The 18342-nt window shown below is 34.2% G+C and overlaps 1 protein-coding gene across 5 annotated transcripts in view; it reads right to left on the bottom strand.

Annotated features, from left to right (window-relative positions):
* Positions 1-695: 695 nt before the first annotated feature.
* The window catches only part of Mybl1 (MYB proto-oncogene like 1), a 35640-nt gene continuing 17993 nt past the window's right edge, over positions 696-18342 (bottom strand). For 2 of the 5 annotated variants that reach the window (XM_052175977.1, XM_052175976.1), the window contains exons 7-16: positions 16917-16988; positions 15598-15702; positions 11504-11737; positions 10030-10398; positions 7822-7964; positions 7105-7219; positions 5695-5811; positions 5376-5480; positions 4731-4910; positions 696-3239 (exon numbers count right to left, since the gene is read on the bottom strand). In XM_052175977.1, the coding sequence (XP_052031937.1) occupies positions 3111-3239; positions 4731-4910; positions 5376-5480; positions 5695-5811; positions 7105-7219; positions 7822-7964; positions 10030-10398; positions 11504-11737; positions 15598-15702; positions 16917-16988 (1569 nt within the window). In that variant the 3' untranslated portion in view covers positions 696-3110. The remainder of the gene's footprint in view (positions 3240-4730; positions 4911-5375; positions 5481-5694; positions 5812-7104; positions 7220-7821; positions 7965-10029; positions 10399-11503; positions 11738-15597; positions 15703-16916; positions 16989-18342) is intronic. The other 3 variants (XM_052175980.1, XM_052175979.1, XM_052175978.1) reach the window with 2 other exon arrangements.

The following is an 18342-nucleotide window of genomic DNA, read 5'->3' as shown; positions in this document are numbered from 1 at the left end:
AGATGGGAAATGAAGGGTGGAAACCAGCCCCAAGTTGAACATAAATAAGAATCATCATTATTAGACGATCCTAGAGATTTGGTCACATCTAATTCTGTTTATTATCTCCTCCTGTTTACATCTGAGAACGGACCTAGTCCTCTTCTGGTTTCACATATCAAGTATTTAAAAAATTATGTAAGCCTTCTACTGAGAGTTAAACTCATTTTCAGTGACTTAATTCCAATGGACTGCTAAACCTAAAAAACTAAATAATGGTGATGAACTCACCAAGATAATACAATGTTTCCAAAACCTAACTCATGACTACTTGGCCCTTCCCAGATAACACTCTAATGTCAGGGCAGTTTATTGCTATCTCTATAAAAGGAAATTCAAAGCAATGTACAATAATTCAAGCAAAGAGATAAAAGTGACTGGTACGCACAGTATTTATGACAGATTTCATATGGGGGTTGATGTAGATAAAAGATTCCTCTTTCCAATGTTAATAAAAGTTACATGGAAGTATTTAAAAGGAAGTTGAAAATGTTTCTGCATGAAGGTTGATGGAGAGGCCACATTTATTAATGGATGAAATTCCTGTAAAGGGAGTTCTAAGAACTCAATGTTGGGCTCCGGTCTTCAGGGTTCAATCAAATCCGTTACACAGAGCCGGACTGCAATGAGCAACGCCACACCAACTTGTACACAGATGCTTTTATTCAGATGTTAATAGAGTTGAACATTGTCTGCAAGATTCTTACAATTCAAAGTCTTTTCATATATTAAAAAACTCAATTTAATCAATGTAATTGCTGTATTAATGTGAAAGCCTTACAACAAAATGCAGTATTGGTATGTGTGAAGTCAGTTTCCATGCACGTATGGCTGCTACCTGTATGTCTGGCATCTTCAGAAAACTGAAGAATATAAATGAACAGTAAAAAAAAGATGACTTAAGATGCCTAACATGTTTATGATTACAAATCTTGCAAAAAACAACAAAGCGGTTAACTGGAGGATTCAACCAATACCAACCCAAATATGTACTATGTCCCATAAGCCCAGGCTTATATACAATATATTAACATTTGTGTTAACTTAATGCTCAAGAAAAATTATGTTTTAAAATATGTAGCGTGTCTGAGATATTTTACTTTGGCAACTGGAGATTATTATATCCAATGCAGCTAAAGGCTACATTTTTTAAAAAAGGAATTATATGCTATCATTACCCCAAAGTAACTGAAATGATATAGTATGATTTTTTCCACAATCATTGGTTTTACAAAGCAAAATTTCTGTGAGAAGTTCATTAATTAGAAAAAATAAACATATTTAACATGCTAAGAAGATTCAAATTGTTTTACCTATTTGTTATCAAGAAGGCATAATCTTAATACCACCACACATATTCTTTACTTCTCACTAACATACAGTATGCAAAAACTAACAATTGGATTTAAAGCTTAAAACCCTTTAGGTCTACTGTTGAAAAACCAGGCATTAAAATATTCAGTAGTCCCATTTCTATTAACAGATAAATCTTAAGCTGTTTGGTTTGGTTTTGAGGCATAGTGGTGTTTTGGTCTCTGTAAGAACCTGCTTGGGAAGAGTTGAATCCATTAGTTAACTGAGAACTTGCCATCATTTGCTTATCTTTTCACACAGTGCAAGTGGTGGTCGCTCTTTCCATCTCTCATAGCAGCAAGCCGATTCTGCTACTGTCTATAGCAGCATACTTCAGGAGTGGAGAGGGAGAGAGTGTGTCAATTATAAATAATTCAAACTACAGTGTACAATTCTATTTGCCTGTCAGTGTTTAGTTTGACAGCACACCATTATACATCTCAAAAAAATTACATAAAATCTCTACCACATAAGCAAAGACATTCTTTCAAAGAGATAAAATAAGTGCAAACACCTAAACAGGCAACTGAAGCAACTGTTGAAACCTGGAAACACAAAACATTTATAAAAGGACAAAATGTTTGTATAAATAAAATAATATTTTCTACTTCTGAAACATTGAGTAAATACAATAAACTTCTAAGTGCAGACTGTTTTAGGGAGCAAGGTACCATATTTTTTTTAAACAAAATGAAAATTTAAAACACATATACAAATCACCAGATTAATTTATATGACCCTCCAATATAATTTAAAAAGAAAATATTAAATTATTATTTAGTACATTTTAGAACTACTTTATAACCAACATGATTTAAAGGATATAGTGCAATATTTAGGTAGATGTGACATACAGTATAGATATTGTATTTTTTGCAGCTATAACTTAACTATTTCATACTTGAAAGTCAAAGTTATTCTTTACTATGTTAGCTGTAATGGCAAGAAACAGCACTGGCTTCTAGACACCCTGTATATATAAATATCTACATTTAAGCTTTAAAAATGAAAATAAGTTATAAAAACAGACATCTTTCCAATTTACAAAGTTTCCTTGCTCCTACATACTGTACAATACATTCAACAAAATTCTCAGCTCTTCTGAGACTTATGAAGAAATACTGACTCTTTACTAGTAAAAGCCCATTTTCAATGCTTTTTTAGTACTATGCACAAATAAATATCCTTAACACTGTAGTTAATTTCACTGCTTCTGAAAAATACCAAAATTAGTAGTGCAACTTCTAGCTTCCTTGAGACCCCTTCCCACTGTGTTTCTTTCTAAATGGTAGTCTAAGCCAGCACACATGCCAAAGCACTTCATAAAGCCTCTGTGCTTCCTAGATATAGACTTTCAGAGGTCGCACATATGCAACTTGTTTATAACAGACTACAGCCTTGAGAAAGTAGCGACATATATCCTGTAAAGAAATTATGTGAGAATTTACTTTGGAATACCCAAGAACATGCTTATTTTCCCATTTTGTTCTTTAAAAACAAATTTTAAACTCTCATTTCTTAAAAATATAAATAATAAATTTGCCTACCCCTTACTTTAAGTGGCTTATTAGTTTTTTGCCTGTTCAATATAGAAAAAACCGTGAACCATTTTAGGGATGTATTAAAACCTTTAAAAGAATTGAGACAAATTTCATTGCAACCTAATTTAGCATAAAATACAGTAAAGGGGTAGGGCATTTTATCAGCTGTAGTAACAGTTAGAGTATTAGAGCTCTTGATGTGCTGCTGGCAGATGTGTAGGTGCTCAGGTATCTTCTCGCTTGCTCAGTCATGATAAGTTGGTCTTCTGTCTTCCCGTACACCACTGTTTCCCATTCACAATTTGACTGTGAAGGAAAGATCAATAGTGATGTGAAAATTAGTAAAATACCCAAAACACTTCATAATTAGAGAGAGAGAGAGAGAGAGAGAGAGAGAGAGAGAGAGAGAGAGAGCATGTGTACGTGTGTATCATGGCACACAACATATGTGGAAGTCAAAGAACAACTTTCAGGAGCTCGTCCTCTCACTCCACCATGTGGGCTGCAACACTGAACTCGGGCCGTCAGGATTGGCAGCAAGCACCTTTATCCACTAAGCCACATTGCCAGTCCATACAACTAGACTTTTAAAAATCAATTGTTTTGTCTAGGAATTTTATAATTGCTTAAAAAATGTTTTAATAACATTGTATCTTTTAAAATGAAATGCTATATTTTTAAATATATACTAAAATATTTATGATCAATTTTGTGCAATTATTATAATTATGTATATTGTTCACTAGCCTATAATGACAGTATAATAGTTTTGTTACCAACAACTCCCCACAAATCAAATAAATAATAGGGAAAAAAAATCCCTTTTTGCTCTCTAATTTTGCAAACACTTTAAAGAGAAGAGCTGAAGATGTAGCTAATTATTTGTCTAGCTAGCATGTGGGAGCTCATACTCTGAAAGTCATAGCTCAAGACAGGCAAGTAGCTACTATATCTGATTGCCAAAGATGTTTTCAAGGAATGCTTAAATGTCAGGGAATTTACTCTGTAGACAGTGTGGCATAAAGAAGAAATCTTCTCTAATCTTCCTCTCTGAGAAAACTCCTAAAATAACAGGATAAGAATTTTTCCAGCCTTCATTTTCATCTAATTCCTGGACACACAAGAATAGGGGGACATTTTTTGTTTTATAGCTTTAATCCACAAAGTTTATTGAGAGTCATTATACAAACAAAATCATGCCGAAATGCTTCCAATTTACTTACCAATTCAGGAGAACAAATATAACTATATATTTTTATTGTATAGGTGAAGAAGTACCAGAAGTAGATTTAAATATCTACATACACACAGACAGACAGACAGACAGACAGACAGACAGACAGACAGACACACACACACACACACACACACACACACACACACACACACACACACACACACACACACACACGCAATTAGGGAATCGCCAAAGGACATGGTGTCAAAAGTCTGTGCCCCAGGATTTAGGAAGCTGAAGCTACGGGACTGTGAGCTCAAGTCCAGTTACATAATATGGTGGGTGAGATCCTGTCTCAAAACAACAACAAAAATGAGCAAAAACCCCAAAACAAAACAAGCAAAAAAATAGCCAAAAAAAAATCTCTGGCTACAGTTCCAATTGTATAGATGATATGTGCACTGATGAATGAGTCTCAAACCCAAACCTGCTTTCAGTGACAAAATAATCATTTTTTTATTGTACTTTAAAATAAAAAGTATAACTTGTGATCAGTAAGTTTAAAGTGATTGTTGACTAAACAACAGCAAAACTCACTAAAGAAACTTATGATTCCATACCTGAAGACTCTTTTCCAATTTGACAGCTTTACAAGTGTTAGGGTTTGGTCTCTTTTTAGTAAGTGTATATGTTTTGTTGGCTGAATTTATATCTTGTTTTTCAGGAGTCAAGTTGCACCTATTGTCATGTATTTCCAATAATGGTATCATTAATAAAGATGTTGTAAGAATATTCTCTGACTAAGAGAAAAAAGAAAGAGGAAAATAACTAATTCAAAACCAGAGACAAGAGACTACTGAGTATTGGTAATGGAAGCCCTGATCACTTTCCTCCCAGGAAGCATTTGGCACTTTAATAACATCTCACTGATTACATAAAATAAATGTCTACTTCTATAGTAATATCTTGGTAATTACATAAATTTCTAATGCTATAGTAATATCTGGTAATTTCATAAAATACTAAAACTTAAAGTTTTGTGAACCTCTTTTGACATCATACAAAAAGCTAACTTCTCTCAAAATGAAACAAATTTAAAAAAATAATGTATTCTTCATAGATAATATATTCTTCTCTGAACTAGGCAAAATAATCCTGAACTATCTGTGACTCTCTTTTAAATGATCTGGGAAGCAATCCATATGAAACAAGAACAACCATGACTTAGATAGCCATCTAAAAACATGGATGAGTTCTTTACAAACCTGCATGTCTGAAATGTCTTCAGTTAGTAGCTGAGTGCCTGGTTCTTCTTTGTCCCAGCTCTCTAAGGCTAGTGATTTTCTGACTTTCTTCACAGATGCAGAGTGCTAAGGAAAATAATTTACAAGGTAACATTATAGCCAAGTCTCTCAGACATGATAAACACCGACTATCAAGAGTACTGGAAGAGCCAACATAGAAAGGCACATGGTTCTCAGAAAGTGGAGGAGGAGGTTTGGAGTTTGAGGACAGCCAAAGTTACATAAAGACCCACCTCCAACTAACTGTGAAAAGAAATGCATACATAATACTCAAGATCACCTCTTGTTTGCAGCTTTTGTAAGCAGGTTCATCTTCCTCCTTGAGGAATATATCTGTTCCAGTTTCTTCTTTTAAAACTTCTCGAATGTCTTCTTCCAAAAAGGCAAGCGGCTGGGACTAAATTATTTTTAAAAGGTTTTAAAAGGCAATTGCCAGAAATTTCATTGTCACCCCCCCCCCCACCCTATATAAATAAAACCGGTCCTTTGGCCTAGTAAGACACCAAACCCTGACAACCCCAAGTTCTCTCCTAGAGTCCATGATGGAAGGAGAAAATTATCCCCAAATCTGTCCTCTGCCCTCTTCAGAACACCCTGGCATGCACTCACTCAAGTACAATAAATAGCTGGGGTTTTTTGTTTTTGTTTTTTTAACTTTTATACTTTTACAAAATTATCTCTACTTGCTATAGATATTTAAATTATTAATCAGTTTATAGCAAAAATTACTTAAAAATATTAATGACTCCCCCCCCCACTAAAATTACTAAAAAGAAAATGGAAGTTTAAATCACCAATGAAGAAACCAAATTTAAGTCGCATTTTTATTTCTAATAAATTTATAAAAATTTGCATGTCTAGAATGTTCTGGTCTTTTCTGAGGCACTTTAAAGGTAACAATATTTATGAGAACACAAATAACTACAACATTTCACATATGTATTAATTTGTAAACTATTGTTACCACAGCTACAGGAATAATATTAGTAACAACTAAGCACTCACTACATTGCAACTAGAGACAAGCCCCTTTATTTGTATTGTCTCTTTCAGCTTCACAATAAAAATAAAAACAAACAAACTGGGACATATTTAATAACTTGTACATAGAAGAAAAAAACTGAACTTCAAGAAGATTCCCTGACCCATTAGTTTCCTAAGCAACATTATTCACGAGATTAGATATATCAAAATATTAATTCCACTGCAGTGAAACTACTAAACTACGACATACATGGTTTGTTGGGGTTTTTTGTTTTGTTTTGTTTTGTTTTGTTTTGATTTGGTTTGGTTTTTTGAGACAGGGTTTCTCTGTGTAGCCCTAGTTGTCCTGAAACTCATTCTGTAAACCAGGCTGGCCTTGAACTCAGAAATCTGCCTGCCTCTGCCTCACAAGTGCTGGAATTAAAGGCATGCGCCACCACCGCCCGGCTACATACATGTTTTAACATTAAGCATGCCACTAAAAATTGTTTTCTTCTAGTTAACATGAGAACATAAAAATTTAAAATAAACCAAGCAAAGGGTTATTTAAAGACCAAGGAAGATTAACACAAATTCATATTCATAAATTAAGAAATAAAATGTTTCAGTTTCAATGAACACTTTTTTAATACTAAAAAATTCAAAATGGTAAAAAACAGTTTTTATTAAAACTAGGAAAGTGCTTCAAAATAAAGAGTATACATACCACAATTTTAAGAGGTCCGTATTTCTTTTCCTGAGCAGCAAGTGCATTCTTAAAAGGAGTAGGAGTTCTTGGTGTGGTACCCAATATAGATCTTCTAATAGTAGGTGTTCTAAACCTAGTCAACCATCCAGATATTTGTATTATTGTCACAATGTGAGTTCATGTATGTTAACAAAAGCAAAGCCATATAACATAAGCTACATTTTTATATAGATATATAGGTTTAATGCATCACAGAACTATCTAAAGTATGGTTGCCTAAAGTTGGTTATATTCAAATAAAAAATTTTTAAAGATTTTTATTTATTATAAGTAAGTACACTGTAGCTGTCTTCAGACACTCCAGAAGAGGGCATCAGATCTTGTTATGGATGGTTGTGAGCCACCATGTGGTTGCTGGGATTTGAACTCAAGACCTTCGGAAGAGCAGTTGGTGCTCTTAACCACCGAGCCATCTTTCCAGCCCCCATATTCAAATAATTTTAAAGAAGAAAAATACCAAGAATATTTTGCTTGCAATAAAACTTTTATGCTAAATTTAGCCAGTTTCCAGTATTCTACAGAAACAAGAGGATGTGACTTTAAAAACAATAATAACAAACTTCTAAATCCTATAGACCTAAAGATTATGAATACACCATTCATTTGAATAAAATGCTGGCATACTTCTGAGATGCTTCCTGTTTTCCCTAATGTAATTATTTAATACAGACTTACCCTACATTTTCTTTTTGATCTTTGGGGGTTGCTTCCTTCTGGAGAGGAGTTGTAATGAGAACTTTCTGCCCACAAATTGGGGTTGATGTAAAGGAAGGGTTTTCTATATTAAGCTGTTCATTTCCAGGACATGTGTTAAAAAACTAAACAAGGAAGAGAATTCAGACTATTTTTAGAACAACAACGTTCCTGTATAAATAGCAAACTGCTAAGACTTCCTATTATTTTAGGAAAAGACTTTCAGTAATATTAGATTACATACTACTTCTTGTAAATTAAGTTTCATAAAGGCAGAATTTCTGTCCTGTTCACTGCTGCCTCCCAGCGCTATGAACAGATCAGCACATGATAAACACTTAAGAAACATGTCTCACAAGTGGTCATGCTTTATAACAGCACAAAAATGTAAAGCAGTATGCCATCAAGTACTGATCTACATATATAGTTGTTATAACAGTTATCTACCAGTCTTATACAAGAGTAACTGAAAAATTAACTGTGAATAATACCAAGTGTATTCTTCTCTGAGAGTATCTTGAACTCAGTCTAGACTAACAGACTGGGCATGGCATGTACCCTGTAAAGACCTGCTTTGCTTATTTAATGAAAGTTAACTGCCAGGCCAACTTCCGTCTAGAAGACAGCACAGATACTTTAAGCAGACAACACATGAGACTTAACTCATTTCATACAACTATGACATCATAATTTACTTTTGTAGCTAGCAGACTAGCATTAGTAATATGAGAAAGTAGAAATTGGCACCTATAAGTGCAATCTACTCAAGCTCTATCACTCTTGTCTCTTAATATTTGAATCTCCTCACCTAGAATTAAATATCATACTTTCTACAGGATAAAATCCAAATGTCATGGGATACAAGTACCATCTACTTGATTTCTAGATAGACTTGACTTCAGTAAAAATTACTAACATACAAAGCCCTGGAAATGGAAAACTTCCTCTTCCCTGGGATAATTCTGAACTTTGAGAGCTAGAAGAAGGATAAATATACCATTCACATTCTAGACCATGCAAATTGTATTACCTCAAACATTTCCAGATCACAGTAGCTATGTACTACCATAGCCTATTATCTTCTCAACCTTAAAACATACCTTCAATAATATTCCAGAATTCTCCATATTTGACTCTTACACTCCCTACTTCTCTCAAAAAACTTAACATCTATGTGATGATTAATGCTGTCAACTTGACAAAACTTACAATCATCTGGGAAATGGGCTTGTACAAGCTTGTGAGGCCCTTAATTGCGCTAAGCGAAATGGCAAAACCTGGCCCAAAAGTGGAGGAACCACCCCCCAGTTGCAGACTCCAGGTGGTCTCAGAAACGAGGCTGGGTGGCACAGCAGCACACATTCACACATGCATTCGAAGCTTTCTTCTGGCTCTATCTCAAACTCCACCACTGTGACTTCCACAACACTAGAACTGGGGGCTAAAATAACTCTATCCCACCCTTACATTGCTTGTCAGGATACTTTATCTCAGCAACAGGAAAGAAATTAAGATACACTTTCAACAAACAGTTGCTGCATTTCAAAACTTATTCCCTTTGGCTTCCAATGTCATTTGAAAGATTAACCGGAGATGCTGTAAGAAGAGACACACAGCCTGGAATATAACAAGTGCCCAATAAAAAATAATCCTAATTATACATCTGCTCCTTGGAACATCACTAAAGAGTAAAGCACGTGGTCTTGGACATCAAAACCTGAGATTCTTAGAGTAAACTGCTGTCTTCATTTCTTCCAAAGAATGTAAAAGGGGAAAATTAACATATAAATGAAAACCTAAATTGCTGTATGTAGATAAGGTCTCTTTACATCATATCAGGAATATATGCTGAATAATCAAGAATCAAAGAGTCATACTGGATCTTAGTCTCAGCTCTGCATTAGAGACCTTTGGGCAAATAAATCATTTTACTTTTTAGGGGCCAGTTTCCTCAATCTTACCAAGAAATAAGATTATATGACAAAGACAACTTCCCTTTTAACTCTTGAAATTCTATGGTGCTAAGATGCAAACATTACCCTTTGTGAGATACTTTCTGGGTTTACCAATTCTCATGCATACAATTAAACATATCTATTTTTGCATTAACAAAACAGCCAGTAGCTTCTAAAGACACTAAAGATCTAATTTAGTGTAGCTTGTCAACATTGGCAAACAAAACACTAGTACCTGGGAAGGAGAAAATGGTAGTGTTTTCACTGGTGTGTGTTTTAGTGCTGCATTACTGCCTTCGCTGAGTGAACCTTCACCAAGCTCACTGCCTGCAGACTGAGCCACTCGCATTCTTTTCTTCTTTCTGAGGATAGTTGGTGGAGTACTAAACTTGACCACATTTGGGGACGTTAAAGGATTAGCTTCACTGTCTCCACCATTACAACTGTTCTTTTTCCCTTCAAGTACAAGACTGACGTTGAACTGACATTCCATGGCTCCTTCATTATGTTGAATTCTCATCAATTTAACTGGAGTAGACTTGACAGGAGAAGCAGCAGCATCAGAAAGATCAAAACTGGTAACATCACTCCACGCTACAGGATCCTACAAAAAAATGAAATCTTAACTAAAGTTAAGCTGTAACAGTTTAGTATGATCTGAACACATGATGATAATTTTTAACAAGTTATTTACTCATTTTTAACCAGTAAAAACAAGCTTTGTCTAAACATCTTTCTTTAATTAAGCATGACCACCTTAGAAGAAAATATTACAACTTTTTATAATACCAAGATAATGTTTCATCTAATGTAGTAGCTGAAGTTTTTTGTCAGAATATTTTATATAAAAAGAGCAGATTATTTTAGGCTATTATTAAAAATTAATTTATCATAAAACTATTCTATTTAACAGGAAAATACTATGAAACTCTACATAAACATTTGGTAATATGTATGGAACATATACTTTGATTTAGAATTTCAATTCAGCCAAGTACATAATGGTCATGATTCAACAAAGCATATTAATATTACTTGTTATTGGTGACACTGAAAATCTGGATACCCTCTAAACACAATTACAAATGCACAATTACAATAATGCATTCAGTAAATAAACTGCCTTTCAGTCATATGGTGGAATACTATAAAGCATCTAAAATTCATGTTTAAAAAACATATTTAAGATCCAGGCATGGTAGCACACACTTTAATCCCAGCCCTCAGAAAACAGAAGCAGACAGATTTCTGTAAGTTCAAAGCCAGCCTGGTCTCCTAGTGAGTTTCAGGCCAGACAGAGAGATTCAATTAGACCTTGCTCAAAAATTATATGTATACTGAGAAATCAAAGACAAACTTAAAAGTAAAAGATAAAAATATAACATGAATTATATATGTGTGTTTATACATCAAATGATCAAGTCTAAATGTAAAGGGGATTTTAATTTTCCTTTTTATACTTTACCTAGTTTCAAACATTCTAGTATATTTGTGTAATTCATCTAATAAACAATGAATTGTTTTTAATTGTAAAAACATCTTTTTAAGACACATACTTAACAACTTAAACTTAATTTTTTTGCCAGAAACCTCTACAAAAAGATCAAAATTAGGCAATGCTAAACATTTAAGTTGGTAAAGGTTTATTAAATATTTAAATTAAGCTTCTACACAAGATTACATAATTAATTTCATAATTTCAAACTTACCGATTCAATAAGTTCTAGAGTTTCTGCAAATTCTGGGATGGTCTGTAGAGAAGACAGCACAGCATTCGCTTCTACAGCTAGAAACTTTGTGGGTGAATTCTGCTGAGCAGAAACAGTCTGATTTTCATCCATACTATAAAACTCAGTAGTGTTTTCCTCAAGATTATTCAGTGTGTTAGACATACTATCATCCATGAGGAAACTACCAGACCAGCTAGAAAAGCTTCCAGGTTGCTAAAAGTACAAAAGAAATTTGAGTATTATTTGCCATTCTCAATATAGGCATAAAATTTAGATTTTAAATGAAAAATTTCAATAACATACTTTATATCATTTTAGTTAAAAATATATAGTACCCAAATACAGCCTTTCTTCAATATTAGTATATAATTTGTTTCCACTAAATCTCATACCTTGGCTAGATTTCCTTTTCCTAAATAAATTTTAACTATAAAGTCACCATCAATAAGATTAGCACTTAACAAAGACCTAACACCTGGCCTCACTTTCTCACAAACTTCATCCCACAATTCACTACAACTCTCCCTCTATGAGCATACCAAGCATTTCCAACTCCCTGATGAATGGTGTCCTTTCACCCTGGAGAATCTCTTCACATACTGTTGTTTTCTTTATCTACAACATTCCCTAACCCACCATCCACAAAAAGTGCTAGTCTAGATTTAAGAGACAAACTATTAAGAAGTGTGCCACATGACTGACAATATACTTTCATCTTTTCTATTTATAATGGTGCCTTAATTCATCTATCTTGCTAATATATAATCATCCTGAGTTTCAACTAAATTCAAATAGAACTTCTTCCAAGAACATATCCCAACTGTGAATCTAAAGTACCTATTTCTCCTCAATTCTTATAAAACTAAGTGACTTATTTTGTCCTACCATATTCTATTCCTCATCTCTGTTCTCACTGCAGATTAAATACTCTGATATCAGGAGCTATACTAGTTTTCTTTCTCTCTTTAGAAATATGACCAAGGCATTTATTTTACTTATCTTGGAAGCCTTGTTTCCTGCTCTTATAATAATGAGATCTTGAAGACTCATGAAGAAAAGGTAACTTGTAACCTGTATTGCACTATTCAATAGAACTTTCTGAAATATGAAAAGCATTCTTTTTGGGGTTTTTTTTTTTTTTTTTTTGGATTTGGTTTTTCCAAGACAGGGTTTCTCTGTGTAGCCCTGGCTGTCCTGGAACTCACTCTGCAGACCAGGCTGGCCTCGAACTCAGAAATCCGCCTGCCTCTGCCTCCCAAGTGCTGGGATTACAGGCGTGCGCCACCACCGCCCGGCATGAAAAGCATTCTTTATCTTTAGCAAATGAGTATGGGAGCCAGCAGTCATATGTGCAAAATGAGGTTGGTGCACATGAGGAATTTTAAATTATATTTTAAATTAAATATAGCTAGTAGCAACAATATTCTTAAGAACATACTGCCCATTTTAAATAAATAACTCAATAAATGGTTTCTACTGTTTAAAAAAAATCAAGACTGGAGAGATGGCTCTGTGGGCAAGAGTATTTGCTGCTGTTCCAGAGGACTCAAGGTTCAGTTCACAGCACTCACATGTGAGCTCAAAACCATCTACACCTCCAGTTTCCAAGGACCTTACCCTTACACTCTCTTCTGACCTCCATGGGCACTGCACACACAGGACGCACAGACACACATGCAGGCAAAATACCCATACACATTAAATAAATAAATAAATAAATAACCAAAGAAGGAAGCCACTGGGCGGAACAGAAAAACCACAGCATGCATATATGCAGACCTAATCTTAATCTCTAATGAATTCCATCTACTTTTAACTAATTAATTATGAGAATCATCAAGAATACACATGAAATAGCTAAGTACAGCATAATAGAATTCAGTAAAATAGTAGCTATTATCATACATCTGTTTAAAAATAAATAAATTTGTATGAAGTCTATACTATGGGCTAAAGTAATCCCTCTAGGATTTAAAGTAGCTCATTTAGCCACACTTTGATAGCAAGTTTTAAAAAGAAGTCAGCAAATTTCTCCCTTTTAATACAAAATGTGAACTACTTAAGCTAGTATGTTTTTGTTATTAAATGAGAGAGAGATATTGCATCCTGAGGTATGGTACTGTTATTAGTTTTAAAATATTTATTCTTTGATAACTTCATACATGTTTACAATGTACCCTGATCATTTCCACCTGCTATTCCCCTTCTGTATCCCTCACACCCTCCTAACATGTCTCCAACACTATTATTTTTTAAAAAAACAAATCATCCTGGAGAGATGGCTCAGCAGTTAAGAACAATTAAAGCCCGCTTCTAGGGCCTGGCTTTGATTCCCAGCACCCACATGGCAGTTTCAGGGGATCTGAGAGACCTTCTTCTGGCCTCCTCAGGCACCTCATATATGCAGTACACAGACCTATGTGCAGAAAAAATACCCATTCACATAAAATGAAATGAAAAAAGTAACATTTTTAATTTTAAAAAATGTGATTTTTTTGTTGTTGTTTTGTTTTTGTTTTGAAACACTTGAGGACAAAGCCCAAGGCCTCAAACATAGGAATAGGCTCCTACCACTGAGCTACATCCCAATCCAAAAATTTCCAAAATGTCTTAAATATGACATAGTCATTGTACTGGCTGGGTTTGTGTGCCAACTTGACACAGGCTGGAATTATCACAGAGACAGGAGCTTCAGTTGGGGAAGTGCCTCCATGAGATCCAGCTGTGGGGCATTTTCTCAATTAGTGATCAAGGGAAGAGGGCCCCTTGTGGGTGGTGCCATCCCTGGGCTGGTGCTCTTGGGTTCTATAAGAAAGCTAGCTGAGCAAGCCAGGGGAAACAAGCCAGTAAGAAACATCCCTCCGTGGCCTCTGCATCAGCTCTTGCTTCCTGACCTGCTTGAGTCCCGGTCCTGACTTCCTTTAGTGATGAACTGCAACGTGGAAGTGTAAGCTGAATAAACTCTTTCCTCCCCAACTTGCTTCTTGGTCATGATGTTTGTGCAGGAATAGAAACCCTGACTAAGACAGCCATCTACAAATAAGGACTATTTATCATTTCCTTAACAAAGCTAAAATTATCATTAAAATATGCACATTTGCAATCTTATTATTTATTGATGGATTATAGTTTCAAAACAAAAATTGCCTTTCTTATAGTAAAACCTCACCTATAATAATTATTATTATGACATGTCATTTAAATACCCTCTTAAATCATGTAAGATAATATCAGTTGTTTCATGATATTAATAGAAGCTGTCAGTTTATTCTCTCAGTGATGCTATCTGAGTTCCCATAACTCTCAACATTTTTGCCGTCTCATTAAGTCTCAAGTCAAGAAGGGGAGAAGCAACTTTTCTCAGTGCTAAGACTGAACCCAAGATCAAATGTATATTAGACAAATGCTCTGCCACTAAGCTGTAGGTCCAGTCTAAGAAAACCCATCTCTAAAGATAAAGACTCCAGATATCAGTTTAAACTTCTGAAATTCTTATCTAAGTATAAATGCACATCTTTTTTTCTCTAATTCATCTAGCATAACCTGCTGAATTCTACTAGAAATTATATCATTTATTGTAATTTAATACTCCTAGTTATTCTGACTGACTAAATCAAAGACATCCATATCAACCTTATTTTAAAAAAGTTCCTTAGAGAATATAAAAATGTTCCTTTCTGCTATTAGTTATCATATCCTAAACAAAGTGAAAGACAATTTTTCAAAAAAGAAAATTTAGAGCTTCTCTCTATATATATGTATTTTACAAGTTTTTCAATTTAATCCATCATTACATGTAATATCAAGTTTTAAAAGCCTAATAACACACACTCAAAAATACAAATTAAAGATTTTACTCTGTCATTTATGATTTAAGAAACATTTTTTTTAGAAAAAAAGTATCCTAATATAGAGCAGTGTAAAACATGCTGGAAGAGATGTAAGTCATAATCAAGCAACATCAAAACTGCAAATTTAATGGGAAAATGTACTCTACAGCTACTGAAAAGTATGAGAGCATCCATGTGAGGGACTCCAATAATCAAATGCACACATATAAGCTCGTTCCTTACAGACGGAAGCCTCTTTCTTCTAACTTCATTCTCAGCTGACATAAGAAGCAACTCGAGCTCCTTTATTTTTTTTTCTTTATCAGGATCTTCATCAACAAAGGGTTGCTAAAATAAGTTAAATAAAAGAAAAACAAGCACCATCACAACTGCTTTAAGATAGTGTTTTCATTTTTATTTTCTTCTATGCAGCTTATAAAAAAGCTTAATAATACTAAATCTAAATGTCACTAACCTCTTAATGCTACTGAATTACTATATCACAATTCCTCTGGAATCTAAAAGGGTACTTGTAAATATTCTCAACTTTCTAAAAGAAAACTTGGAAAATTTAAATGTACGGGGGCAGCAGAGGGGCAGACATTATTTCAGGCATGGCAGTGCACACTTGCCATTCCCTCACTCTGGAAGCACAAAGAAAGAAGGGTTTCAAGTTTAAAGCTCTATCTCAACAAAGCAAAAAGAAAAAGACAAAAAAACAGAGGTAAGGATATAGTTCAGTTAGTAATTTGTCTGGTATGCCAGAAGCCCCAGACAAGTCTCCAGCATCACCTAAAACCATGCAGCATGGTGGCATACACCTGTAATCCCTAAACTAGGAAGGTGCAAACAGGAAGACAGCAAGTTTAAGAGTATCCTTGGCTACATATCAACTTCAAGGCCAGATTGGGCTACACAATACTATTACAAATGAACAACAGAGGGGAACCTAAAAACATATTGCATTAACTATGTATCAAAAATGTACTTCTCGAATATTTTAGATAAATGCATTGTATGTGTTTTATACAGTTCAGGAACTGTTTGCATGATTGAAGCTATAAAACTGAACAAACTGCCACACCAGTGCTGCTAATCAGCTCATAGTTTTATGGTTTTTATTTTTCAAATCCATTTATACATTTTCCTTTAGTTGTATAATAAAGTAAAAAAAAATTAAAAAGGCAACACACAAAAACCCTCAGCAATGTTCTTTATCCTAGTTTGATAAGGAAATGAGTACTATTCAACTTCTAAAAATATGTTAAATGCTTTGAGGTTTTTTTAGTGGCAGGAAGAGCACAGCATCTTCCTGCCCCATTTTCCCAAGTGCTGGGATCACAGGTCTGTACATTATCACCAGGATTCCTATTTTTCATTTCATTTGATTTTGGTTGCTTTTGCTTTTTATTCTGTAGCCCTGACTAGACTGACACTTGCTATGTAGCTCTGCTTGTCTTGAACTGTGGCAATCCTCCTGCCTCAGCTCAAAAACTGGAATTACAGGTAAGCAGTGCATGATTACACGCTTCCTTTGTGGTTCTGATACAAATTAACCTCACCTGAATGAAGGCAGATGTCTGAACATGTTCAACACAATTGCCATCAGGTGACACATACTGATAACCAGGGATCTGAAAAAAAGAAGCAGAGTATTACTGTTAGAGGTTATACATTTTTAAAAAATCTGATGCCAAGAAAGCTTGTGATAAAAAGTCCATTAAAAGTGGAACACAGGGAGGGGTGGCACATGCCTTTAACGCTTAAGAGGCAGACAGACCTCTATAAAATCTCAAGGCTAGATGTTCAGCTCCTGTCTCAGAAAAACAAAAAACCAACAACAAAAACCTAGAAACTGAATATTGCCTAGCAACCTTGAAAACTCATAACTACAATAGTTTTTTATTTAATAATTGTATCACCTATCCTTAGAATCTACTGATAAAACCATTTAAGTATAGGAAATAACCTACATTTAGATATGTATTTTTGTCTTTCAATTTCATGAGACAGGGTTTTTGTTTTGAAGCCCAAGCAACCAGGAGCTAACTATATAGCTGAGACCGGTCTCAAATTTCTGATCCTCCTACCTCAACCTCCCCAGTGCTGAAATTACAGGTATATATCACCACACCTGGATTCTAATCCTGGTTGTATTAGCCAATCTGTTAAACATCATCTACCATATATTTTTAAAAGTCAGTTTTTGAGATTGCCCTAGTGCCTACAGAAGACAATAAATTGTGTTCATTCTCTTACACTACCTAATATCAATCTCTAAGAAAAAAAGAGGGCTTTTTCTATTACTCAGGTAGAAACCACCCAGAGTCATGTGCTTAGTCTTAACAGACACTCTGACAACACACTAAGTATCACCGCCTCATTTCTAAAACATTGGTAATAAACATTGTAAAGTTCATTTGAATGGAGGGGCACTAATAAAATATGTTTGTAAAAAATATCTGGCAATCAAATATAAGTAAGTATAATCTGTCTACTTTCTATAATGGCCGAAATCATCATCTAATGCAAAATCATTACATCTGAGCTCTACCCTAGAGGTTAGCTTTGACAATACTCAATTAGGATTACTTATCACTCAATGTGGTAGCTCCAATAGATTAGAAACTTATTTTTCTCAAAATTTTCAATGAAAATCTGTCACGGTATTTCAAACCAACATATTTTTTCTTCATGTCACACTTAAGAAAAATTAGAATATCTTCTTAATAGTTTATTTAACATTTAAATTTAAAAAATTATCTTTCTGTAAGTTAAAAAAACTTTAAATGGTATTTTTCTAAGAAAGAAGTAAAACCTTGCTCTTTACACTATTGAAATCTAAAAGCCTAAAGAAAAGGTTTAAAAAACAAAACATTAAAAATTTTAAGGTCAAGTGTCAGCAGTTAACTACACTTATTGTTCCATGTTTTTCTATTTATAAATTAAGATGTCACTACTTTGTTTCTTTTAAAAGTAAGTCTAAAA

This window comes from Apodemus sylvaticus, chromosome 3 (assembly GCF_947179515.1).
Source record: "Apodemus sylvaticus chromosome 3, mApoSyl1.1, whole genome shotgun sequence".
In the NCBI taxonomy this organism is placed as follows: domain Eukaryota; kingdom Metazoa; phylum Chordata; class Mammalia; order Rodentia; family Muridae; genus Apodemus; species Apodemus sylvaticus.
The sequence above is the reverse complement of the archived record's forward strand: the minus strand, read 5'-3'. Positions and strand labels throughout refer to the sequence as shown.